The 18,885-nt window shown below is 40.9% G+C and overlaps 2 protein-coding genes across 4 annotated transcripts in view; one reads left to right on the top strand and one right to left on the bottom strand.

Moving 5' to 3' along the window:
* The window catches only part of AVL9 (AVL9 cell migration associated), a 58,340-nt gene extending 52,523 nt beyond the window's left edge, over positions 1-5,817 (bottom strand). For both annotated transcript variants that reach the window (XM_027539491.1, XM_027539492.1), the window contains exon 1: positions 5,435-5,817. In XM_027539491.1, coding sequence (XP_027395292.1) covers positions 5,435-5,524 — 90 coding nt within the window. In that variant the 5' untranslated portion in view covers positions 5,525-5,817. The remainder of the gene's footprint in view (positions 1-5,434) is intronic.
* A 4,623-nt stretch (positions 5,818-10,440) lies between these two features.
* LSM5 (LSM5 homolog, U6 small nuclear RNA and mRNA degradation associated) lies at positions 10,441-13,558 on the top strand. 2 transcript variants are annotated; one of them, XM_027539489.1, is made up of 5 exons: positions 10,441-10,548; positions 11,634-11,729; positions 12,005-12,032; positions 12,629-12,701; positions 13,295-13,558. In XM_027539489.1, exons 1-5 carry the CDS (start codon positions 10,503-10,505, stop codon positions 13,325-13,327), a joined length of 276 nt encoding a protein of 91 aa, XP_027395290.1. In that variant the 5' UTR covers positions 10,441-10,502; the 3' UTR covers positions 13,328-13,558. The 2 variants fall into 2 exon arrangements, with proteins under 2 accessions (XP_027395290.1, XP_027395291.1); XM_027539490.1 differs by lacking the exon at positions 12,005-12,032 and having other exon boundaries at positions 12,604-12,701; positions 13,295-13,557.
* Positions 13,559-18,885: the final 5,327 nt, after the last annotated feature.

Genomic DNA, 18,885 nt, shown 5'->3' with positions numbered 1-18,885 from the left:
ATAGCAGAAGAGTCTACAAAAATTTAGTACATTCCTCTAGATAAAGTCACCATGTTCAACCCAGCACAGTGTTACATGGAGTTACTTTTTTAAACGAAAGTTTAACTTCGGCTCACTTGAATCTAAATATTATAAATTACAACCAAGTATGGAAATTTTTTCTATGAATGATCTCAGTGCATTGAATGAACTGATGCTCAACATGACCTGCAGCATTTTCAGTACTTGGAAGAGCAGTCTAACAAAGCACCCTCAAACCGCCTAAAACAATCCGAAGCCAGCCACAGTTCAATGAGCCATGTACTTTTAATCCTTTACACAAGAAGGTACCTGATTAATTCATCCTGAGGGAAACCTGATGTAATTAAAAAGTCTGAAACACCTGAAGCATTTAACTTTCAGTTCAGTTCAGTCGCTCAGTCGTGTCCGACTCTTTGCAACCCCATGAATCGCAGCACGCCAGGCCTCCCTGTCCATCACCAACTCCTGGGGTTCACTCAGACTCACGTCCATCAAATCAGTGATGCCATCCAGCCATCTCATCCTCTGTCATCCCCTTCTCCTCCTGCCCCCAATCCCTCCCAGCATCAGAGTCTTTTCCAATGAGTCAACTTTTCGCATGAGGTGGCTAAAGTACCGGAGTTTCAGCTTTAGTATCATTCCTTCCAAAGAAATACCAGGGCGGATCTCCTTCGGAATGGACTGGTTGGATCTCCTTGCAGTCCAAGGGACTCTCAAGAGTCTTCTCCAACACCACAGTTCAAAAGCATCAATTCTTTGGCGCTCAGCCTTCTTCACAGTCCAACTCTCACATCCATACATGACCACTGGAAGAACCATAGCCTTGACTAGATGGACTTTTGTTGGCAAAGTAATGTCTCTGCTTTTGAATATGCTATCTAGGTTGGTCATAACTTTTCTTCCAAGGAGTAACAGAATATCAAACATATTTGGATTTTTGACAGATTAAGAAAGCAGAGTTGGATACATGCACCCCAATGTTCATTGTAGCACTATTTACAGTAGCCAGGAGATGGAAGCAACCTGAATGTCCGTTGACAGAGGAAAAGATAAAGATGTGGTGCATATATAATGGAATATTATTCAACCATAAAAAAGAACTAAATAATGCCATTTGCAGCAACATGGATGGACCTAGAGATTGTCATACTGAGTGAAGTAACTCAGACTGAGAAAGATAGATATCATATGATATCGCTTGTATGTGGAATCTAAAAAAATGGTACAAATGAATTTATTTACAAAATAGAAAGAGAGTCATGGATGTAGAAAACAAACTTGTGGTTAGTAGGGGGAAAGGGAGGAAGGTTAAACTGGGAGACTGGGACTGACATATATATACTACTATATAAAAATAGATAATAAGGACCTATTTATAGCACAGGGAACTCTCCTCAACACTCTCTAATGATCTATATGGGAAAGAATCTAAAAAATAGTGGGATTTATGTGTAACTGATTCACTTGCTGTACATCAGAAACTAACACATTATAAATCAACTATACTCCAATAAAAATTTTTTTAAGAAAGCAGAGTTGTAGGTCTTCTAGAATCATTTGCAAAAGTGAAGAACATCATTTAAGAACTAATACGACGTATGTTTTGCCTATGTGTTCAGTCATGTCTGACTCTTTGTGACCCCATGGCTGTAGCCCATCAGGCTCCTTTGTTTATGGAATTTCCCAGGCAAGAATACTGGAGTTGGCTGTCATTTCCTACCAACCCAGGGATTGAACTCTTATCTCTTGTGTCTCCTGCATTGGCAGGCAGATTCTTTACCACTGAGACACCTGGAAAATCCAGTATGACTTATATTGGATTTTTAGTACACTTTCTTGATATTTTATAAAAACTAAGGCAAAAAAGGGAGGAAAGTAGGGCAACCAAAAATTAGAAATGTAGTTGAACAAACTATTTTCCCATCTTTTTCTATACTATTACACATCAGCTGAACATCCTATTCCAGCTGGATGAACTTCCACTAATTTATACAAATTATGTCTCCAGCAAAAGTTTAATTATTTTTGACTGCATTGACCTGTCAGTTTTATCAACCAACTCAGTGTGAGAGCCTTTTCATTCATTTGCTCTGCTGTCTGAGTGGAGTGGCTATTTAGCAGTCCCTAGGCACCACCTGACTACCACCACAGAGGATTTTAGAAGTTTTTCAGATTATTAACTCACACAATTATAACTCTCTTTAGAGTCTAGAAATCATAGTGTCATTTCTCCACCCAATTTCAATTTGAGGAGCAATAGAAAAAAAAATCGATTATTAGTAAGTTAAAATTTTTGTGAGAAATAGTAATAGTTCTATTAAAATTATAAGTAAAAACTATAGAATATGCACTAATTCAATCTAAAAATCACATTTCTGCTCACTGCATTTTGACTTTGACAAATTTTAACAAATTCTTGTTTGATTTGCAGAACCAGGTTCTTAGCTCTTCGATTTCTGCCATTCTATTTAAGTATACTTTAAAAAAAACTGTTTTCAGTCAGCAATAAGACAATAACAATGCATCTTTCATTGCATTGTGGTAGAACCTTTTGCATTCTCTTTAATTCTATCAGCACCCCAGGTGAGAAAACACTCAGTAAGTGTATGTATTAAAAAAATCATTGCTTTGGTCTCCATGAGGCATCATGCAGATTACAAAATATTTTTGTAATATACAAGGCATGTATTTTTCCTTTCTACTAAAAGCCTACAACCTAAAAGTGCTACTAAAAGAGTTGCAGTTATAAAGACTAGGGACATCTGGGCTTCAATGTCAGTGCTGACAATGAGGCTCGTCTTAACCAAACTAGTCAGGCTCCTCTGAACTCTCTTCTCAATGAGGCTCTGACTTTGGGCTTCCTGGTTCACCTCTGCCTTGCCTAATTTTATCAAGTATCCCATTAGGTGGCTTTAGCTAGAAACCCCTCTGACCCTTGATGTAGTAAGTTTCCAGCCATTGGCCCCCACTTTGCTCCTTGGCTATAAATTCTCATTTTAGGGAATCCCCTGGTGGCCTAGTGGTTAGGACTTGGTGCTTTCACTGCTGGGGCCTAGGTTCCATCCCCGGTTGGAGAACTAAGATCCTGCAAGCCAAGCAGCATGGCCAAAAAAACCCAAAACACACAAAACAATCAGTCTCAGGGCTGAAAGCAAAAGCCATATAAATCCTGAGAAAGATCATGGCATCCAGGTTGCTGCTTCACCTCAGAGTTCTGCTTCATTTTAAAATCTGTTGTTTAGTGCTCTTTAATCCCTAATTGGAGAAGGCAATGGCAACCCACTCCAGTACTCTTGCCTGGAGAATCCCATGGACGGAGGAGCCTGGTAGGCTGCAGTCCATGGGGTCTCGAAGAGTCAGACACGACTGAGCGACTTCACTTTCACTTTTCACTTTCATGCATTGGAGAAGGAAATGGCAACCCACTCCAGTGTTCTTGCCTGGAGAATCCCAGGGACAGGGGAGCCTGGTGGGCTGCCCTCTATGGGGTCGCACAGAGTCGGACACGACTGAAGTGACTTAGCAGCAGCAGCAATCCCTAATTAGTATATATTTTTCATACAATAAATCATTTTTCCTTACTGGAAACATAAATTATATTACTTCTACCAATAAAACAGAGAGAACACATAATAATCTTGACTTTAGATGACAAAAATGATTAAAAGATTTTATTCTATTCCCTACGAATATTTTCTTCTTTTTTGTCATTAAAAATTTCGTTTGGTTGTGAACGGGACCCACTCCTTACTTTTTCATACAGACTCCTACATGCCATGTGGCTCAGCTGAATGAACACACGTGGTGCCAAGGCAATTCTAAGCCTGACTCCAGCATAACCGTGGCAAGATCAGTTACTTCCTCCAAGTTTCAGTTTCTTCACCCATATCTGAGGTAAGCGGTGTTCATCATCCTTAGATTTTTAATACTATAAAACTTCATCTCTTTGATGTTAGTTGTCATACAACTAGATGAAGTTTTAAAGTATTAAAAGTCTAAGGATGATGAACACTGTTTACAGGCTTCCTAGGTAGCCCAGTGGTAAAGAACTCACCTGCCATGCAGGAAACGTGGATTCTACCCCTGGCTCGGGAAGATCCCTTGGGTAGGAAATGGCAACCCACTCCAGTTATTCTTGCCTAGAGAATCCCATGGACAGAGAAGCCTGGCAGGGCTACAATCCAGGGGTTGAAAAGAGTCAGACACGACTGAGCATAAAGGCACTACTTACATGCCATAGTACAATTATCTCAAATATTTATTTTCTTACCTCCAAATATAAGGCCACATTTAAAAACCATATATATTCCACTGCTGTTGCTTGGAATTTTCTAATACTACCCTGAACAATGTCACTTCCTCCTTGGTAACTATGTCATTTTTACTTGAAGGATGAGGAATATATTTTTAAGTGAAGCTGTCTTTAAAACACATACATACACAACTACTTTCATTCCATCATTTTTCTGTCATTATCCTCTAATGAACTGAAATTTTGCCAATCAGTCTTTTAAAATATTACATTTTCTTTGAAATGCTACATTACCTAGCGGTAGCAATCAGCATTTTTATTACTTTAAGCATTTCAATTTACTGTTCACTAGCACATTATGACATCATTGCCTTCCAGTTCTGCGCTCATTAAATAATCCTCTACCTTTGTTCCCCTGCCTTCGATACATAGATTGCAGATGTCCTATTGTTCCCGTTCACCATTTCAGTGAAGAAGCTTAAAAATGACTTAATATTTGCACGTTTCTTTGCTCAGTAAATAACACTTCTCCTCACTGCAACTGAACTGGAGAGTCTATCTCTCATCAAAAGGGAAGATCTGGACAAGACTAAAAAGGAACTCGAAGGCCGAATGGGAAGGGGGGCGGAGTCAGTACATCAGCCCAACAGGGGTTCCAGGGCTTTCACAGATAAACAAAGGAAGTTGATTTTCCCACGGTGCCGCATGTGCTTCGACCATCCTAAGGTACTCGTGCGGAAGCCCAGAGCTCATTACCTTGAAAACGCAGCCCAAGTGCTGATTTTTTTTTTTCTAAGGGAATCCCACTAAAAGCAGACAACCAGAAAGTCAACGGAGACCGAGATGGATGAGGAAGAGAGTGGGCCGACCATCGATTCCTTCCTCTGACTCCACAGAAGAACCTAAATATCTACCAACCCCAACATACCGACACATAGCTCCTCCGCTGCTCAAGATACAATTTTCAGGGGGAGGGGAAAACAGGGAGCGTGCGGGGTGGGCTTCAGGTAAGGTGAGTGCGAGGATCAGGAGAGAGGAGTCAAGTTCAGGGGCGGAGGGCCGAGGGCACTGGAAGATGGTCTGAGCCGAGCGGAACGGCGTGGGTGTCGGCGGCGCGCGAACGCCAGAACAGCCAGGGGCGGGCACAGGCCCCTTCCTCACCTGGCAGCCCTTCTTGTGATGAAAGCCGACCACTACGATGTGCAGGACGGGCCCCCGTGGGGGGCCATCGCCGCCCCGCCTGATCTCCATGGACGACCGCCGCGGGCCCGCACAACGATGACTTCAGCCGCCGAGGGCGGCAAGCTCGGCGACCCCGCGATCCCCAGGAGGACGGCGAGAGGTGGATTTCAGGTGTCAGCGAGGGAGCCGCATGAGAGCCGCGAAGGGGGCCGGGAAGAGGCCGAGGATCCTGCAGCTCTGCACCGCCCCCCCGGGCCGCGGCCGCGCTTCCCTCATCCGCTTCCGCTGTTTCCGGGCTGTCACCTGATGCCGGGGCCGCCGCGGGCGAGGCGGGACTGGGAAGGACCGGGAGGGACCTGAGAGGGCTGGGCCTGATGGCGGGGCGGGGCCTGGGGAGCGGGGCAGGGGCGCTAGGTGGGCGGGGCTGAGGGCGGGGCCTGGTGGGGCCTCTGGGCACACCTGTCCCCAGTTCACCCCCCCGCTCTGTGCTACCTTCTCCCCCCTTCCTCCTCTGTCCTTGCTTTTTCCTCCTTAACATCTCCGCCCCTGCCCATCTCTTCCGTCAGTTTTTTCCTACCTTTTTCCCCCTTCATTTTCTGTGTATCCAATTCTTCCACCTCCTTCCCTTCGCCTCTCTGACCTGGAGCCTTTATCCTTAAATTTTGGTAACATGGAGACATATCGGTGCACCTCTACATCTGTGTATTCAGCCTTTAAGTTACTTGCTTACCCACAGTTGCTCTTTTGCTTCGTTCTGTGTTTTTTCCTTATTTAAATATTATGTATAGGAGTTTGGAAGCGTTTTAAGGCCTCGTGCAGAATATCCTTGAAAATAAAGTAAATTTACAGGGAGACCTGTAAAAATGATTATTCTAGTCCTGATATTTTATTTTTTACTTTGTTGTGAAAGCGTTGGTTGCTCAGTCGTGTCAGACTCTTTGCGACACCATAGACTGTAGCCGGCCAGGCTCCTCTGTCCATGAAATTATCCAGGCAATACTGGAGTGGGTAGCCGTTCCCTTCTCCCGGTGATCTTCTCGACCCAGGGATTGAACCCAGGTCTCCTGCATTGTAGGCAGATTCTTAACTGTCTGAGCCACCAGGAAAGGCCAATTTAGTCCTGCTATTAAAAAAAAAAATTTTTTTTCATTCTATCTTTCTGGGTTTAGTACTCTAATCAGCACAAAATACATGGAGTCAGTTATCATCAGAGGTTTTTATTTCCTTACTGATTGTACTAGTTGAATCAAAAAAGAAACTGAATCTCATTTTATGTCAATTTAAAGTGAATAGTGGAAATACTAGCAGATTTAACAAATCTTGTCCAGGGCAGTTTGAGGGTAGGTGCCTGCTTCAAATAGCATTCACAATCATTGCAATAACTAGTTGTGAAGTTTATCATTACAAGTTGCCCATCTCTTAGTTTAGACAACCTTAATAGTTGATGTTTTCCACTCTGGCCTTAAAATTTAAGGACCTACATTCTAATCTAAGTATGGCTGGGAAAAACTGTATAATGGCAGCTCAGATGGTAAAGAATCTGCCTGCAATGCAGAAGACCTGGGTTCCGTCCCTGGATAGGGACCATACACTGTAGAAGGGAATGGCTACCCCCTCCAATATTCTTGTCTGGAGAATTCCATGGATAGAGGAGCCTTGAAGACTATTAACATTGGTGAGGTCTCCAAAAAGTTGGACAGGACTGAGTGACTTTAACTTCCATTTTCTTCTTATTAATAGAACATAGTTTCTGTGATTCAGTAGAATTGTTTTAATGCTAATAATACTGTAGAAAAACTTCAAGTTGTTGCTACTATTTCTTTCTGTATTACAAAATTTTTGGCACTGACTCAGAACTGTGTGTGAAACTATAACATTCCCTGTATACAGAATATGTTACTCTTTTCTTCCATCTGCTTTGACATTTTCCACAATTAGCCTAGCTAAAATTGAAGTGAAATTGAACATTTTTTAAAAAAAGATGAAAGGTCAGGGCATCTTAGAACTCTATGTCTATAATGAATGCCAACTGTTTACTTCATTGTGCAGGAGACCCCAGTGATAGCAGTATAAAATCTGTATCAGAACTTTCCTGGTGGTCCAGGGGCTCAATGCAGAGGGCCCGGGTTTGATCCCTGGTCAGGGAACTAGATCCCACATGCCACAGCTAAGAGTTTGTATGGCACATCTAAAGATCTCAAATGCCACAGATAAGGCCCAGCACAGCCATACTCCCCCAAATCTGTTACATTTTGCATGCTAGGGTCTCCAACTAAGATGAAATCATTTTATTCCTGACCATTATTTGCCTAAATGTTTAAAAAATATGTCATTTAAAATAATGGTGTAAACAAGATATGTCACAGGGAAAATTGGGAGAGAAAGTAAGCAAGGGAATTTCTAAAAATTTTTCCATCTCTAATTATACAGACTGGTCCATTTAACAATTTAACAACTTTTACATTAGTTTTTAATGAGTTCTATTAATATAAAATACATTCATTCATTAGTGACATTGTCTATAAGGACACATTGAGGGAAAATAGGAATTTCTCCTTTATTTTAAAAAGTGTTGGAAAGAACAAGATTGGAAATAGCAATTTGAGATAATGAAATACTTCCTTAATATTATTTTGAAAGGAAACATTTGCTTGTATTTTATGATGAAATTTATCTCCAGGGAAAAAAATAGAAATGTCTTTCTGAACATACAGTACATTGAAGAGCTTCTTGTAATTATGTGTTATGATAAATTATAAGTTCTAATTTATATCTACTCTGTAAGTAAGAACCAGGAGAAAAACCCTGAAGACAGAGCTATGATATGTTTTCAAATTCATTTGGAATTGGCCTGTTGTTTCTTTTAGTGTCTTGCCTCAGGAAAGAACTCAATAGAATAAAAACACCTCTTCCTGCAATCCCCATTAACTACTGTGTAAACAAATTGTATCTCCTTTTTCAGAAAATAAGACCTCCTTTATTCTTCATCAATAGTGCTGAATATTGCTAATGTTAATTTGGTTTCTGTAATGGAAAGCAAGATATTGACTTAAAGCTTATTTTCTTGAATTTTAAACTCTATCAGGTAGCAACAATGCCTTGAATTTGGTTCCTATTCACATTATGGTATAGTGAAAATGAAACAAGAATAGATAAAGGAAAAAAAAAATTTCGGGCATTACTTTGTCTTGCCAAAGAATGATGTGACAATTGACTACTTTAAGATCCCTGAAGTTAAAAGAGGACTTTTTGCTTTACATATTAAATTTCACGTGCCTTGTACATAATGCTTGCTAGCTGTCTTTCTCCCCCATTTATCCTTTAGCTCTTATAAAGGCAGAAGATGTTGTAGCTCTGTTCTTTACACTATTTTATACTGAGCAAAATGCCAATGTTCCAACTAAAGTATTTGTTCGATGAATGAATAATTGGTGCTTTACAGCCATTGTGTGAATGAATGATGTTCTTCCTGGCCTCTCCTGCTTAAACTCTTTAGCTTTAAGCTCCTCAGATATAAACATAAAATCAGATCAGATCAGATCAGTTGCTCAGTCGTGTCAGACTCTTTGCGACCCCATGAATCGCAGCACGCCAGGCCTCCCTGTCCATCACCAACTCCTGGAGTTCACTGAGACTCAACATCCATCGAGTCAGCGATGCCATCCAGCCATCTCATCCTCTGTCGTCCCCTTCTCCTCCTGCCCCCAATCCCTCCCAGCGTCAGAGTCTTGTCCAATGAGTCAACTCTTCACATGAGGTGGCTAAAGTACTGGAGTTTCAGCTTTAGCATCATTCTTTCCAAAGAAATCCCAGGGCTGATCTCCTTCAGAATGGACTGGTTGGATCTCCTTGCAGTCCAAGGGACTCTCAAGAGTCTTCTCCAACACCACAGTTCAAAAGCATCAATTCTTCGGCACTCAGCCTTCTTCACAGTCCAACTCTCACATCCATACATGACCACAGGAAAAACCATAGCCTTGACTAGACGAACCTTTGTTGGCAAAGTAATGTCTCTGCTTTTCAATATGCTATCTAGGTTGGTCATAACTTTCCTTTCAAGGAGTAAGCGTCTTTTAATTTCATGGCTGCAGTCACCATCTGTGGTGATTTTGGAGCCCAGAAAAATAAAGTCTGACACTGTTTCCACTGTTTCCCCATCTATTTCCCATAAAATAGACGAGTGCAAAAAATTTGTTCGCTTTTTCTTTTCAAAACAGATGCATAAAAGCACCAAGGTTTCCTAAATGTGCTGTTATTAACATAGAGTGACATCTGGTGGTTGCCTGTTGGACTGTGGAAGAAATAGTGTATACAAAAAGTGTACAGCAGACTCCTAGATATTACAAGATTAAAAAGGACAGTTCAGTTCTGTCACTCAGTCATGTCCGACTCTTTGCGACCCCATGGACTGCAGCACACCAGGCTTCCCTGTCCATCACCAACTCCTGATAGTAGAAGATAGAAAACAGTAGAAATGGAAAAAATATAGAAAGTAGAATAGAAAAATAGAAAAAGAAAACGGTAGTAGAAAATAGAAAACATACTTAAAATTTCCCCCTCGCCCAGAAGAGTTTTTAAAAAATGCTAGTTGTGGGTTTTCAAATCATCAAACTTTTAAAAGAAGCGGTAGATTTTTTTAACGAAAATTGCAACACAATCGGTGGCGGGAAAATCAAATTTATTGATACTGGTCGAAGAAAGATCCTGGGTTAATATGAGACACAGCTTGATAGGGGAAAATAAGACAGCACAAAGGCTTTCGTTTCGCAAAGTCTTCCGGTTTAGAGAAATAACTTATTTATAATACCGGAGATCTCTAAAGTCTCTTGGAAGTTTGGAGAGGAGAGTTACCTGTGGAGAACCTAGAACGCTCAGTGAACTGAAACACTTTCTAGAATCTCACCGCAGGATAAAGTGGCTGGATCTCCTCAATCGCACTCTCGGCCTCAGATTGGTCGAGCCTGCCCGGGCAGGAAAAAAGCGGAAGCGCGCTCTTTCAAACTCGCCGTTCCGACGTCGCTAGAGGCAGGCCACTTCCGGCGTAGCCATGGCGGCTAACGCTACCACTAACCCGTCGCAGCTGCTTCCTCTAGGTAATCTTTGTCCTGTTGGGGAGCGGAGGCGAGGAGTTGAAAGTTAGGGTTGGGGCCGAAGAGCACCGCAGTCCCTGACCGAGTGTTAGAAAAGTGTAGCTTTCTCCGCCGCTCTCCTTTCGGCTCCAAGTCTCTGCGGCCTCAGGCCGCGCACGTCTCTTCGGCGTGGGGGGTCTTCTTAAGCCAGGGATTTTTGACTCCCCAAACCTTCACCGGACAGGTTCACTCTTGGTGAATGCGTCGTCGGCCGTCTTTGTTGTGCGCTCGCCTTTTTAATAGTGAGTAGCAGGCCCATTCCGCAACCGGGCTTTTAAACTACCCGGATTATATCCTGTCTGGCTGGTTTTTGAGTGAGGCACTTGGGTCTGGAATGAGCATTTAAAGAGGCCTCTGAAAACTAGCTCTTGTTACTCATTTATTCAGCAATTACCGCGCATCTGTGCACTAGACACCGTGATTGGGCACTGTTCAACAAATTTAAATCACGGCCGTTACCTTCAGATAGCATGCAAACCAGTGTAGGAAACAGGATACAGGGCAGACGCAGACTTAATGTCAAGGAGGAATCTCTGGTGAAGACAGTCTGCCTTTTTTTTTTTTTAATATTTTATATTTGAAGGGTTATCGGGTTAGTGGATGTAGCAGTGATTGTAAAGTGTTTTTGCTTCCTGGAACAAATTCTTCTGAATAACCAGTACGTTTCAGGCACTGTCCATTGGGGATACACTGATGAGTAAAAACCACCTCTTAGCTCTCTTTTAGCTTAGAGTCAAGAGGGGCGTTCATATGTTAATCAGATAACTAAAATAATATTAAAGCACAACCATGATAAATTGCTACAAAGGAGGGTTCAATGAAGAACAGGGAAAACTTTGCTGTTAATGGAATGACTGAACAGAGATCCGTAACATAAGGTCCAAAGTTTTGGAGTGAATACTTTGCCTGGCTTATCTTTTCACCATATGCACGTAGTAAGTGTCAGTAGGCACTCAAATATTTGTTAGTGTTATGAATGGGCAAACTAATCTTTTCTCTCTCTCTCGCCCCCCCCCTCTTTTTTTTTCTTTTAAAAAATATATCCGTAGAGCTTGTGGACAAGTGTATAGGATCAAGAATTCACATTGTGATGAAGAGTGATAAGGAGATTGTTGGCACACTTCTGGGATTTGATGACTTTGTCAGTATCCTTTTAAAAGGTGGTTGTATGGGGTTTTCTTCAGATTTTTTAAAAAGATCTATAGACTATCAGTACTTACCGATTATTATAATAAAGTTTATTTTCTTGGAAATTGTGATAGTGTTTTAAGGGATGTGGTACTGAAAGATGAAGTTCCTTCCAGTTGCACGCAGCTTGCATTTGAGCCATTGTATTCAATGTTACAATTAAAACTGAACAAAGAAATAAGCCAGAGTAAATTTAATTTGGTATATTTATTTTCTTAACACCAAATTTCAGATATGGTATTGGAAGATGTCACTGAATTGTGAGTAGTGTTAAAAATTAAAGAATGCATAGGGGGAATCTCTGTGTTTGATTTAAGGCAGTTTTAGTGCTGTTGAGTCAGTAAAAGGATGTAGGAGAGCACACTGCCTGTTTGAATTATTCTAAAGAGAGAAAGTTTACCTACTGATGTTAGTAAAATTGGATTGGAGGATTATTACCGTAATGTATTTGTCACTAATTGCTAGGAAGTTAGTGGAGACAAAGGTTTAAGGTAAAAGATACTAAAAGCAGCCAGGGATATTAGGGCTCAGATCAAGTAAAGGAACTGATAATGAAAACATTTAATGTTTTAAATTAATTACAACTTATGTATATATATAGACATTTTGTTTCATATTTGATCTCCTTGGCAAGTTTCAGTTTTTTAGATGGAAGATTACACTAGTGGATGTGGGTCTTAGGCCAGTCAGTCCACTCTGTTGCCTTTGGAGAATTGACATCATTAGGGGGATAACCTTGTCTCTGGAAAGTGTTTGTACAGTTCATTTATATATAGTAACTAACCTTTTGGCAGATCAGAATGTTGGCTTTGACTATCACTCTTTATCCTGACTTTTTGAAAATCTTTTTGTTTAGTGAAATCACACCAGAAGGAAGAAGAATTACTAAATTAGATCAAATTTTGCTAAATGGAAATAATATAACGATGGTAAGACAGTGACGGTCTTTTATTTAGACGTTAAGCCATCTTTGTGGGGCAGAGATTACAGAACTAACTTGCTTGACTCAATGTTCTTGGCCCAGCGGTGCTTATGATGGGAAGGGAATGCTCGGTTGATCAGGTTCTATGGCCTAACTGTTGAAGATGACATTAGGCCTAAGATTAGTTTGTTTATGCCTTTTATCGTATGTCTTTTTAAAATATTTTTTATTTGGCTGCATTGCGTCTTAGTTGCATCACGAAAGATCTTTACTTAGTTGCACCGTGTGGGATTCAGTTCCCTGACCAAGGATCAAACCTGGGCCCGCTGCATTGGGAGCATGGAGTCTTAGTCACTGCACCACCAGTGAAGTCCCTGCTTGTGCTTTTTAATCATTTATTTTACCAAGAATTATTGTTGAAACATTAAATCACTAAGTATTAATTTGATACTGTTGGAATTGTAAACAGAGGTGACATGGGGAAAATGGGAATATGAGGGAGAGGCAAAGACTGATCAATGACCAGTCAGTGAGCTCTCAGTAGGGGTTTTTAGATCATGTAGTACTAAACTAAGTATTAAACTTTTTCCTCCTTTGCAGCTGGTTCCTGGAGGAGAAGGACCTGAAGTATGAATGGATTTCCTTGACGTATGCTAGGTTCTGTTTTGTTTCATAATGACAACAAAGTAGAATTTTTTTTTAACCTTTTAATATTTGTATTCTGTGAAGCCAAGTTTCCCGTTAAAGGGAAATGCTTTGAAGATGCATTGTAAATGCCCATTTTTGTAAGTTAATCATGGTTATATTGGGAAAAGAACAGTTTGTTCTTTGAAGACAAAAATAAACATGTTTTTGTTAACTGTCATTTTATTTATTATACTGCACTAGCCAGTGAAACAAAGCTTGTAGTTAGTTTCACTCACTTTCCTGTCACTTTATGTTTATTTGTGTTCTCATCTACATGACATTCGATTCTCAAACAAAAAGATGAGCCTTGATTTTGAACAGGTACATTTAAAAAACTAGAAATGATTGTTTACAAAACTCATTGCAGACTCTGATGCTTTGAAATGATAATTTTTTTTTTTTACTGAACTCAAATTCATTAACTCCTATTAAACAAGCAGCATACCCAGATAATATATGTACATTGTAGACATGTAAAGTGAAAAGGAAAATATTAATCACACTTTGTTGTATATCCTCTTAGACTTCAGTACACTCTGTACATTTTTTTAAAACTTCCTAAATGTACTGTTTTGTTGCCTCCATTTAAGACTTTTTTGAATTTAAATGGTGAGAAAATTTCTATGTCAGATATTTTGGCAACATTAATGTGGGCAAAGTATTAAATGGTTTTACCATAACTTATTTAGCCTATTCTTTATTACTGGTCACAGTAGTCCTAACTAAATCTTTATACAGTTTTAGTTTTCTTAGAATAAATTCAGAAATTTGTATGGTCAGTTTGGTATATATTTACCTTACATGGTAAGGTCAATGGTAGATATTGTCAATTGCCAGCAAAAGTTTATGCCAGCCTCACATTGTAGTTTTTCTTAGTGTGTGTGCTCAGTTGTGTCCGACTCTCTGTGACCCCATGTACTATAGCCCACCAGGTTCCTCCATCTATGGGATTTTCCAGGCAAGAATACTTCAGTGGGTTGTGCTTCCCTGCACCAGGGGATCTTCCCGACCCAGGGATCGAACTTGCATCTCTTGCACTGGCAGGCAGATTCTTTATCACTGAGCCACCTGGGAAGCCGTTTTTCATAGTACCCATCACATACTTATCAACACTGGCTGTGTTCCATTTTTTCCCCTCTTTGCCATTGTGATAGGCAAAATCTGGTATATTTAATTTTTTTAAATTAATGTTGAACTCATTTGTATTTTGTGAGTTATATGAGGTTTTTGCCATTGGGATACTGTTCTTACTAATCTGTAAGAATTCTTAATAGGTTACTCCTAATGCATTTTACAGTAACTTCCCCAGTTTGTAGTTTGCCTGTTGGTACTTTTTTTGAATAATTTTTGTGTTGGCCTTGTCCTTAATGGTTTTTATCTATGATTAGAACCATATGATTATATATATATATATATATTTTTTTTTTTAGTGCTTTATTATATTTTGTTTCATTTCAATCTTGAATCCATCTTCAGTTTCAGTGTTTCCAAATGGTAAAAGGACCTAACTTTACTTTCCAAAAAACAAAGCACTGATTTGTGTGTTTTTTTCACTTTCATGGTGTAAACACTCCTGCTTGGCTGGTTTCAAGCTGCCGTGGGTTTAATAGCTGGCTTGCAAACTTTGCATAGATTTCACAGTAGGTTCTTAGGAGTCTGTTATTCCATTCCACTACTTGCGACCCTTGTTGGAAGGAGAGGAGGCAATAGTTTCCATCCTATTATTTTTCCGTTTGGAGGGAACATAAATGAAGTAATGCCATCCTCTTTCTACCCTTTTACTTGATATCCGGCAGGAGCTAGGTGGTTGGTCATGCTCATTTGTTTGCTCCTGGGAGTTAGTAGCCCGAAGGGAGCACATGTTCTTAATTCCAACATGCTACGAGTTCTAGAGAAATGTGACCTCACAAAGGGAGGCCTCCAGTTATCTAGTCTGTGGCAAGCAGATTGGTTTTACTTCTGGGTTTCAGTGACGGGAAGTCCACTTGCCTACAGATGAAGTATGTCTCTTAATCTAGTCTTTAGCTGTAATACCGATGGTCTGACTCCCATCTGCTTATACTTTTGTCTTACATTGCAATTCTTTTAGAATGGATACTATTGTAAATAAGGGTTTCTTAACCTCAGTGCTACTGACATTTTGTCTGGATAATTCTTAGCAGCATGCGCGGTCCTGTGCATTGTAGGCTCCATTAGATGCCAGTAGTATCCTTCTCTGCTCCTCCCAGGGAAATGGCTCCAAATATCCCCTGAGGGCAAAACAATCAGTGGGTAAGAACCACTGTTATATATAATAAGAACTCTATTTATTTGGCTCTCTAAAATCCCTCAGAATTTAGTGCATGGGCAAGGAATATTGATTGGATCTAGAGGGGTAAAAATTGGGGAGAAAATGTGACTGAAGATTCTGGCAGAGTAAAAGAGGTGATTTTAAGCTGAAGTGATGTGAAAGGATTTTCACTTTGGCACTCTGCTGGTGAATGGCTGTTTTTATACAGGTGTTTTCATTTCTGTGGTGGCCGGGCAGTATATGCTGGGCTCTGTAGTGAAGGTGGGGCCTTAGCAGAAAAGGCTGAAGCTATGCTGGCATTGGTGACTTAGGTCAGTTTGCCTCAGACTTCGGTTTCAAAACTGGTATGACAAGTCAGAATGACTTGGAGAGCTACTATAGGACACAGGCCCAGGCTTACTGAAATAGGACAGGGCCTTTGGCCTTTGCATTTTACCAAGTTCGTAAATTCTCCAGGTAGTTATGTTCCTCACCAAAGCCTGACTCACTGCCTTAGGTGTAGCTTTTTAAGGCAGATGCCACTGAAGAAGAGACTTAATTATAGAGATAAGACTGGGTATATAGATCTTTTACACATTAGTGGAGAGAATAGTATTTGCTGCATTTAAAGTGAAAGACAGGGACTTCCCTGGTGGTCCAGTGGTTAAGGATCCTCCTGCCAATGCCGGGGATATACATGAATTTAGTGCTTGGTCCAGGAAGATCCCACATGCAGCAGAGCAACTAAGCCCATGCCACAGCTACTGAAGCCTGCGTGCCCTACAACCCATGCTGCATGACCAGAGGAGTCACTGCAATGAGAGAGTAGTAACCCCTGCTTGCTGATAACTAGAGAAAACCCACCTGAGCAGTGGAGACCCAGTGCAGCCAGACAAATAATAATATTTTAGAAAAAGATCCTGTTTTTTAAAAAACTGCTCAAGGCAGCTAAGTTCTCTGTCATGCACAGTCCTGATGCGGAGAGCTGACTCATTTGGAAAAGACCCTGATGTTACGAAGGATTGAGGGCAGGAGGAGAAGGGGATGATAGGATGAGATGGCTGGGTGGCATCACCGACTCGATGGACATGAGTTTGGGTAAATTCTGGGAGTTGGTGATGACAGGGAGGCCTGGCGTGCTGCGGTCCATGGGGTCGCAAAGAGTCAGACAGGACTGAGTGACTGAACTGACTGAGGAGGTCAGGGATTTAAGGCTAGCAGGTCCTCTTATCTAGAGTAAGATAAACTAAAGCTAAGTTGGAGGATCGTGCCAGGGGTATTTATTCTTGGTTTCCTCGACAGCGAGGTATTTCTGGTTAGTGCAGGCTGACAGGTTTTGGTTTGTGACATGAGCTGGGTCACTGAGGAGGCCTCCATTTTGTGGATCCCAAGATGAAGTTACCTTTGTCAAGAGTTACATGGGGGTTTCTAAGAGCAGTTTTAACTGTAGCTTTTCTAGATTTCATTAAGAGTACCCTTATCCTCTCAGTTCTCCCTTCTGGTACTTACTTAGCACTGTGCCTGGCGTGATAATTGTTGACTGGTTACTTCTGCAGGGAGTAATGTTAAGTTGAACATTGAACATTCCATATCACCTGGAAATTTAATGTACTTGTTCTTTGGTAAGAGGAAATAGCAAGTTGGTTAGAGGTAGAGTAGAAATTTAATAACTCCTGAAACAGAGAAGTAACATTGAAATTTCAAAACAAAAATACAGCCTATATATATAACTCTATAGCAGAAATGAGCTCCTAATAGAAAAAAAAGTGTGTGGGGGGAGCAATATGCTAAGTACTAGGTTACCTTTGGCTTAGAGTTATATTAGCCTGGGACACAGATGTCAGGAAAGTGACATTAACTTCGTTTTGGTTCTTTTTTTCCTGTAATTAAAAAACACTGAACATTGTTTGAGGTAATGTATTTGCATATAAATAAATGTTAAGTGAAAATAAAACTCCCTCCCTCAGGTATTCTTCCAGAGATATGCAGTTCCCGTATATGCATGTCTGTTTATATAAATGTGTAAACACACACAATCTGTTTTTTCCTGTACACACAAATACAAGCATATGGAACACACTGTCCTGTACACTGCTTTTCGTTTTTTTTAAACTATTTTGGAGATCTTCCTGTATTCATTTTGGGATAATCAACATATTTGACTGCTAAATGATTTAACATTTTAATGTTTACTATGGCTTCCTAATGCCAGGAAAGACATTTTCACTGAACAAAATTCAGAAAATTAAGCTGGAATGAGGAAAAGATCAGAAAATTAATCATCTCTGAAATGACTGTGTACAGCAATTTGAGGACTTGCTCATTTCCAAGCTGTTGAAGTCAAGACAGAATTTTAAATTAGTTACAGTGCCCATGCCCTCTCAGTAAAATTTCTCTGTAGAGACATTGAAGACCTGAGATACTCAGTGGTCCTGCCTCCTTTTCCAACTACTATAAGAAGGGGGTTGCATCCTTATGTCTCAGGCTACATGTTGCATAGCCTGGAATGTGTCAGTACTTGAAACTAAACATTGTCACACCTAAAAGTAATACAATGTTACATGTCAATTACATCTCAATTTTTTAAATTTAGAAAATTTTTTTAAAAAATGAAAATGAGCAGTTGTTGGTGCTGCTTTTGTAGTTTGGCATCCAGAAGCCATTTCTGGATATCCCAGCAGAGCAATGAAAAGTAGAAATTGGGAGTACAGGCATGATCTGTATCCTTAAAACCCTGGGGCCTGAGAGCTCTGTTGGTAGAAGGAAAAGTTGGCTCACAATCAGTCTTCTGTTTCTCTAGCAGTTTTTAAAAAAATAGATGTGCTGGGTGTGAGTTGCAATGCTCAGGTTCTCTGTTGCAGTGCATGGGCATATTCACCGTGCAACATGTGGGGTCCTCCCAGGCCAGGGATCCAACCCACGTCCCCTGCATTGGCACGTGGGTTCTTAACCACTTGACCACCAGGGATGTCCTAGCAGTAGTTCTTTGCTGAGTGCTGCCTGTCTAGCAGGAGTCCCACATCCCAAGTCCCGAGAGGTCAGTAAAGGGCAGAGTGGGTGATCAGGGAGCTGAGCAGCCGACGGCAGCCCCACAGCCCCCTCAGAGGGCAGGACTGGCCCTTAGGGAGGATACTGAATCCAGAGCTGTGGGTCGTGCTGGTGGGGGGCCTCTGGGACAGATCACCCCCACCTCCTTCCTCTACAAAAGGCTCTTCCCTCTGGCTTTGCTTCCTCC

The sequence above is a fragment of the Bos indicus x Bos taurus genome, chromosome 4, assembly GCF_003369695.1.
Source record: "Bos indicus x Bos taurus breed Angus x Brahman F1 hybrid chromosome 4, Bos_hybrid_MaternalHap_v2.0, whole genome shotgun sequence".
Classification (NCBI taxonomy): Eukaryota; Metazoa; Chordata; class Mammalia; order Artiodactyla; family Bovidae; genus Bos; species Bos indicus x Bos taurus.
Note: the sequence above shows the minus strand (reverse complement) of the source record. Positions and strands in the feature narration are given on the sequence as shown.

Coding starts and splice junctions, on each gene's coding strand:
- LSM5 (XM_027539489.1), top strand. CDS start 10,503: ATGGCGGCTAACGCTACCACTAACCCGTCGCAGCTGCTTCCTCTAG. Junction 11,730..12,004: donor GGGATTTGATGACTTTGTCA/GTATCCTTTTAA, acceptor ACCAAATTTCAG/ATATGGTATTGGAAGATGTC. Junction 12,702..13,294: donor ATGGAAATAATATAACGATG/GTAAGACAGTGA, acceptor CCTCCTTTGCAG/CTGGTTCCTGGAGGAGAAGG.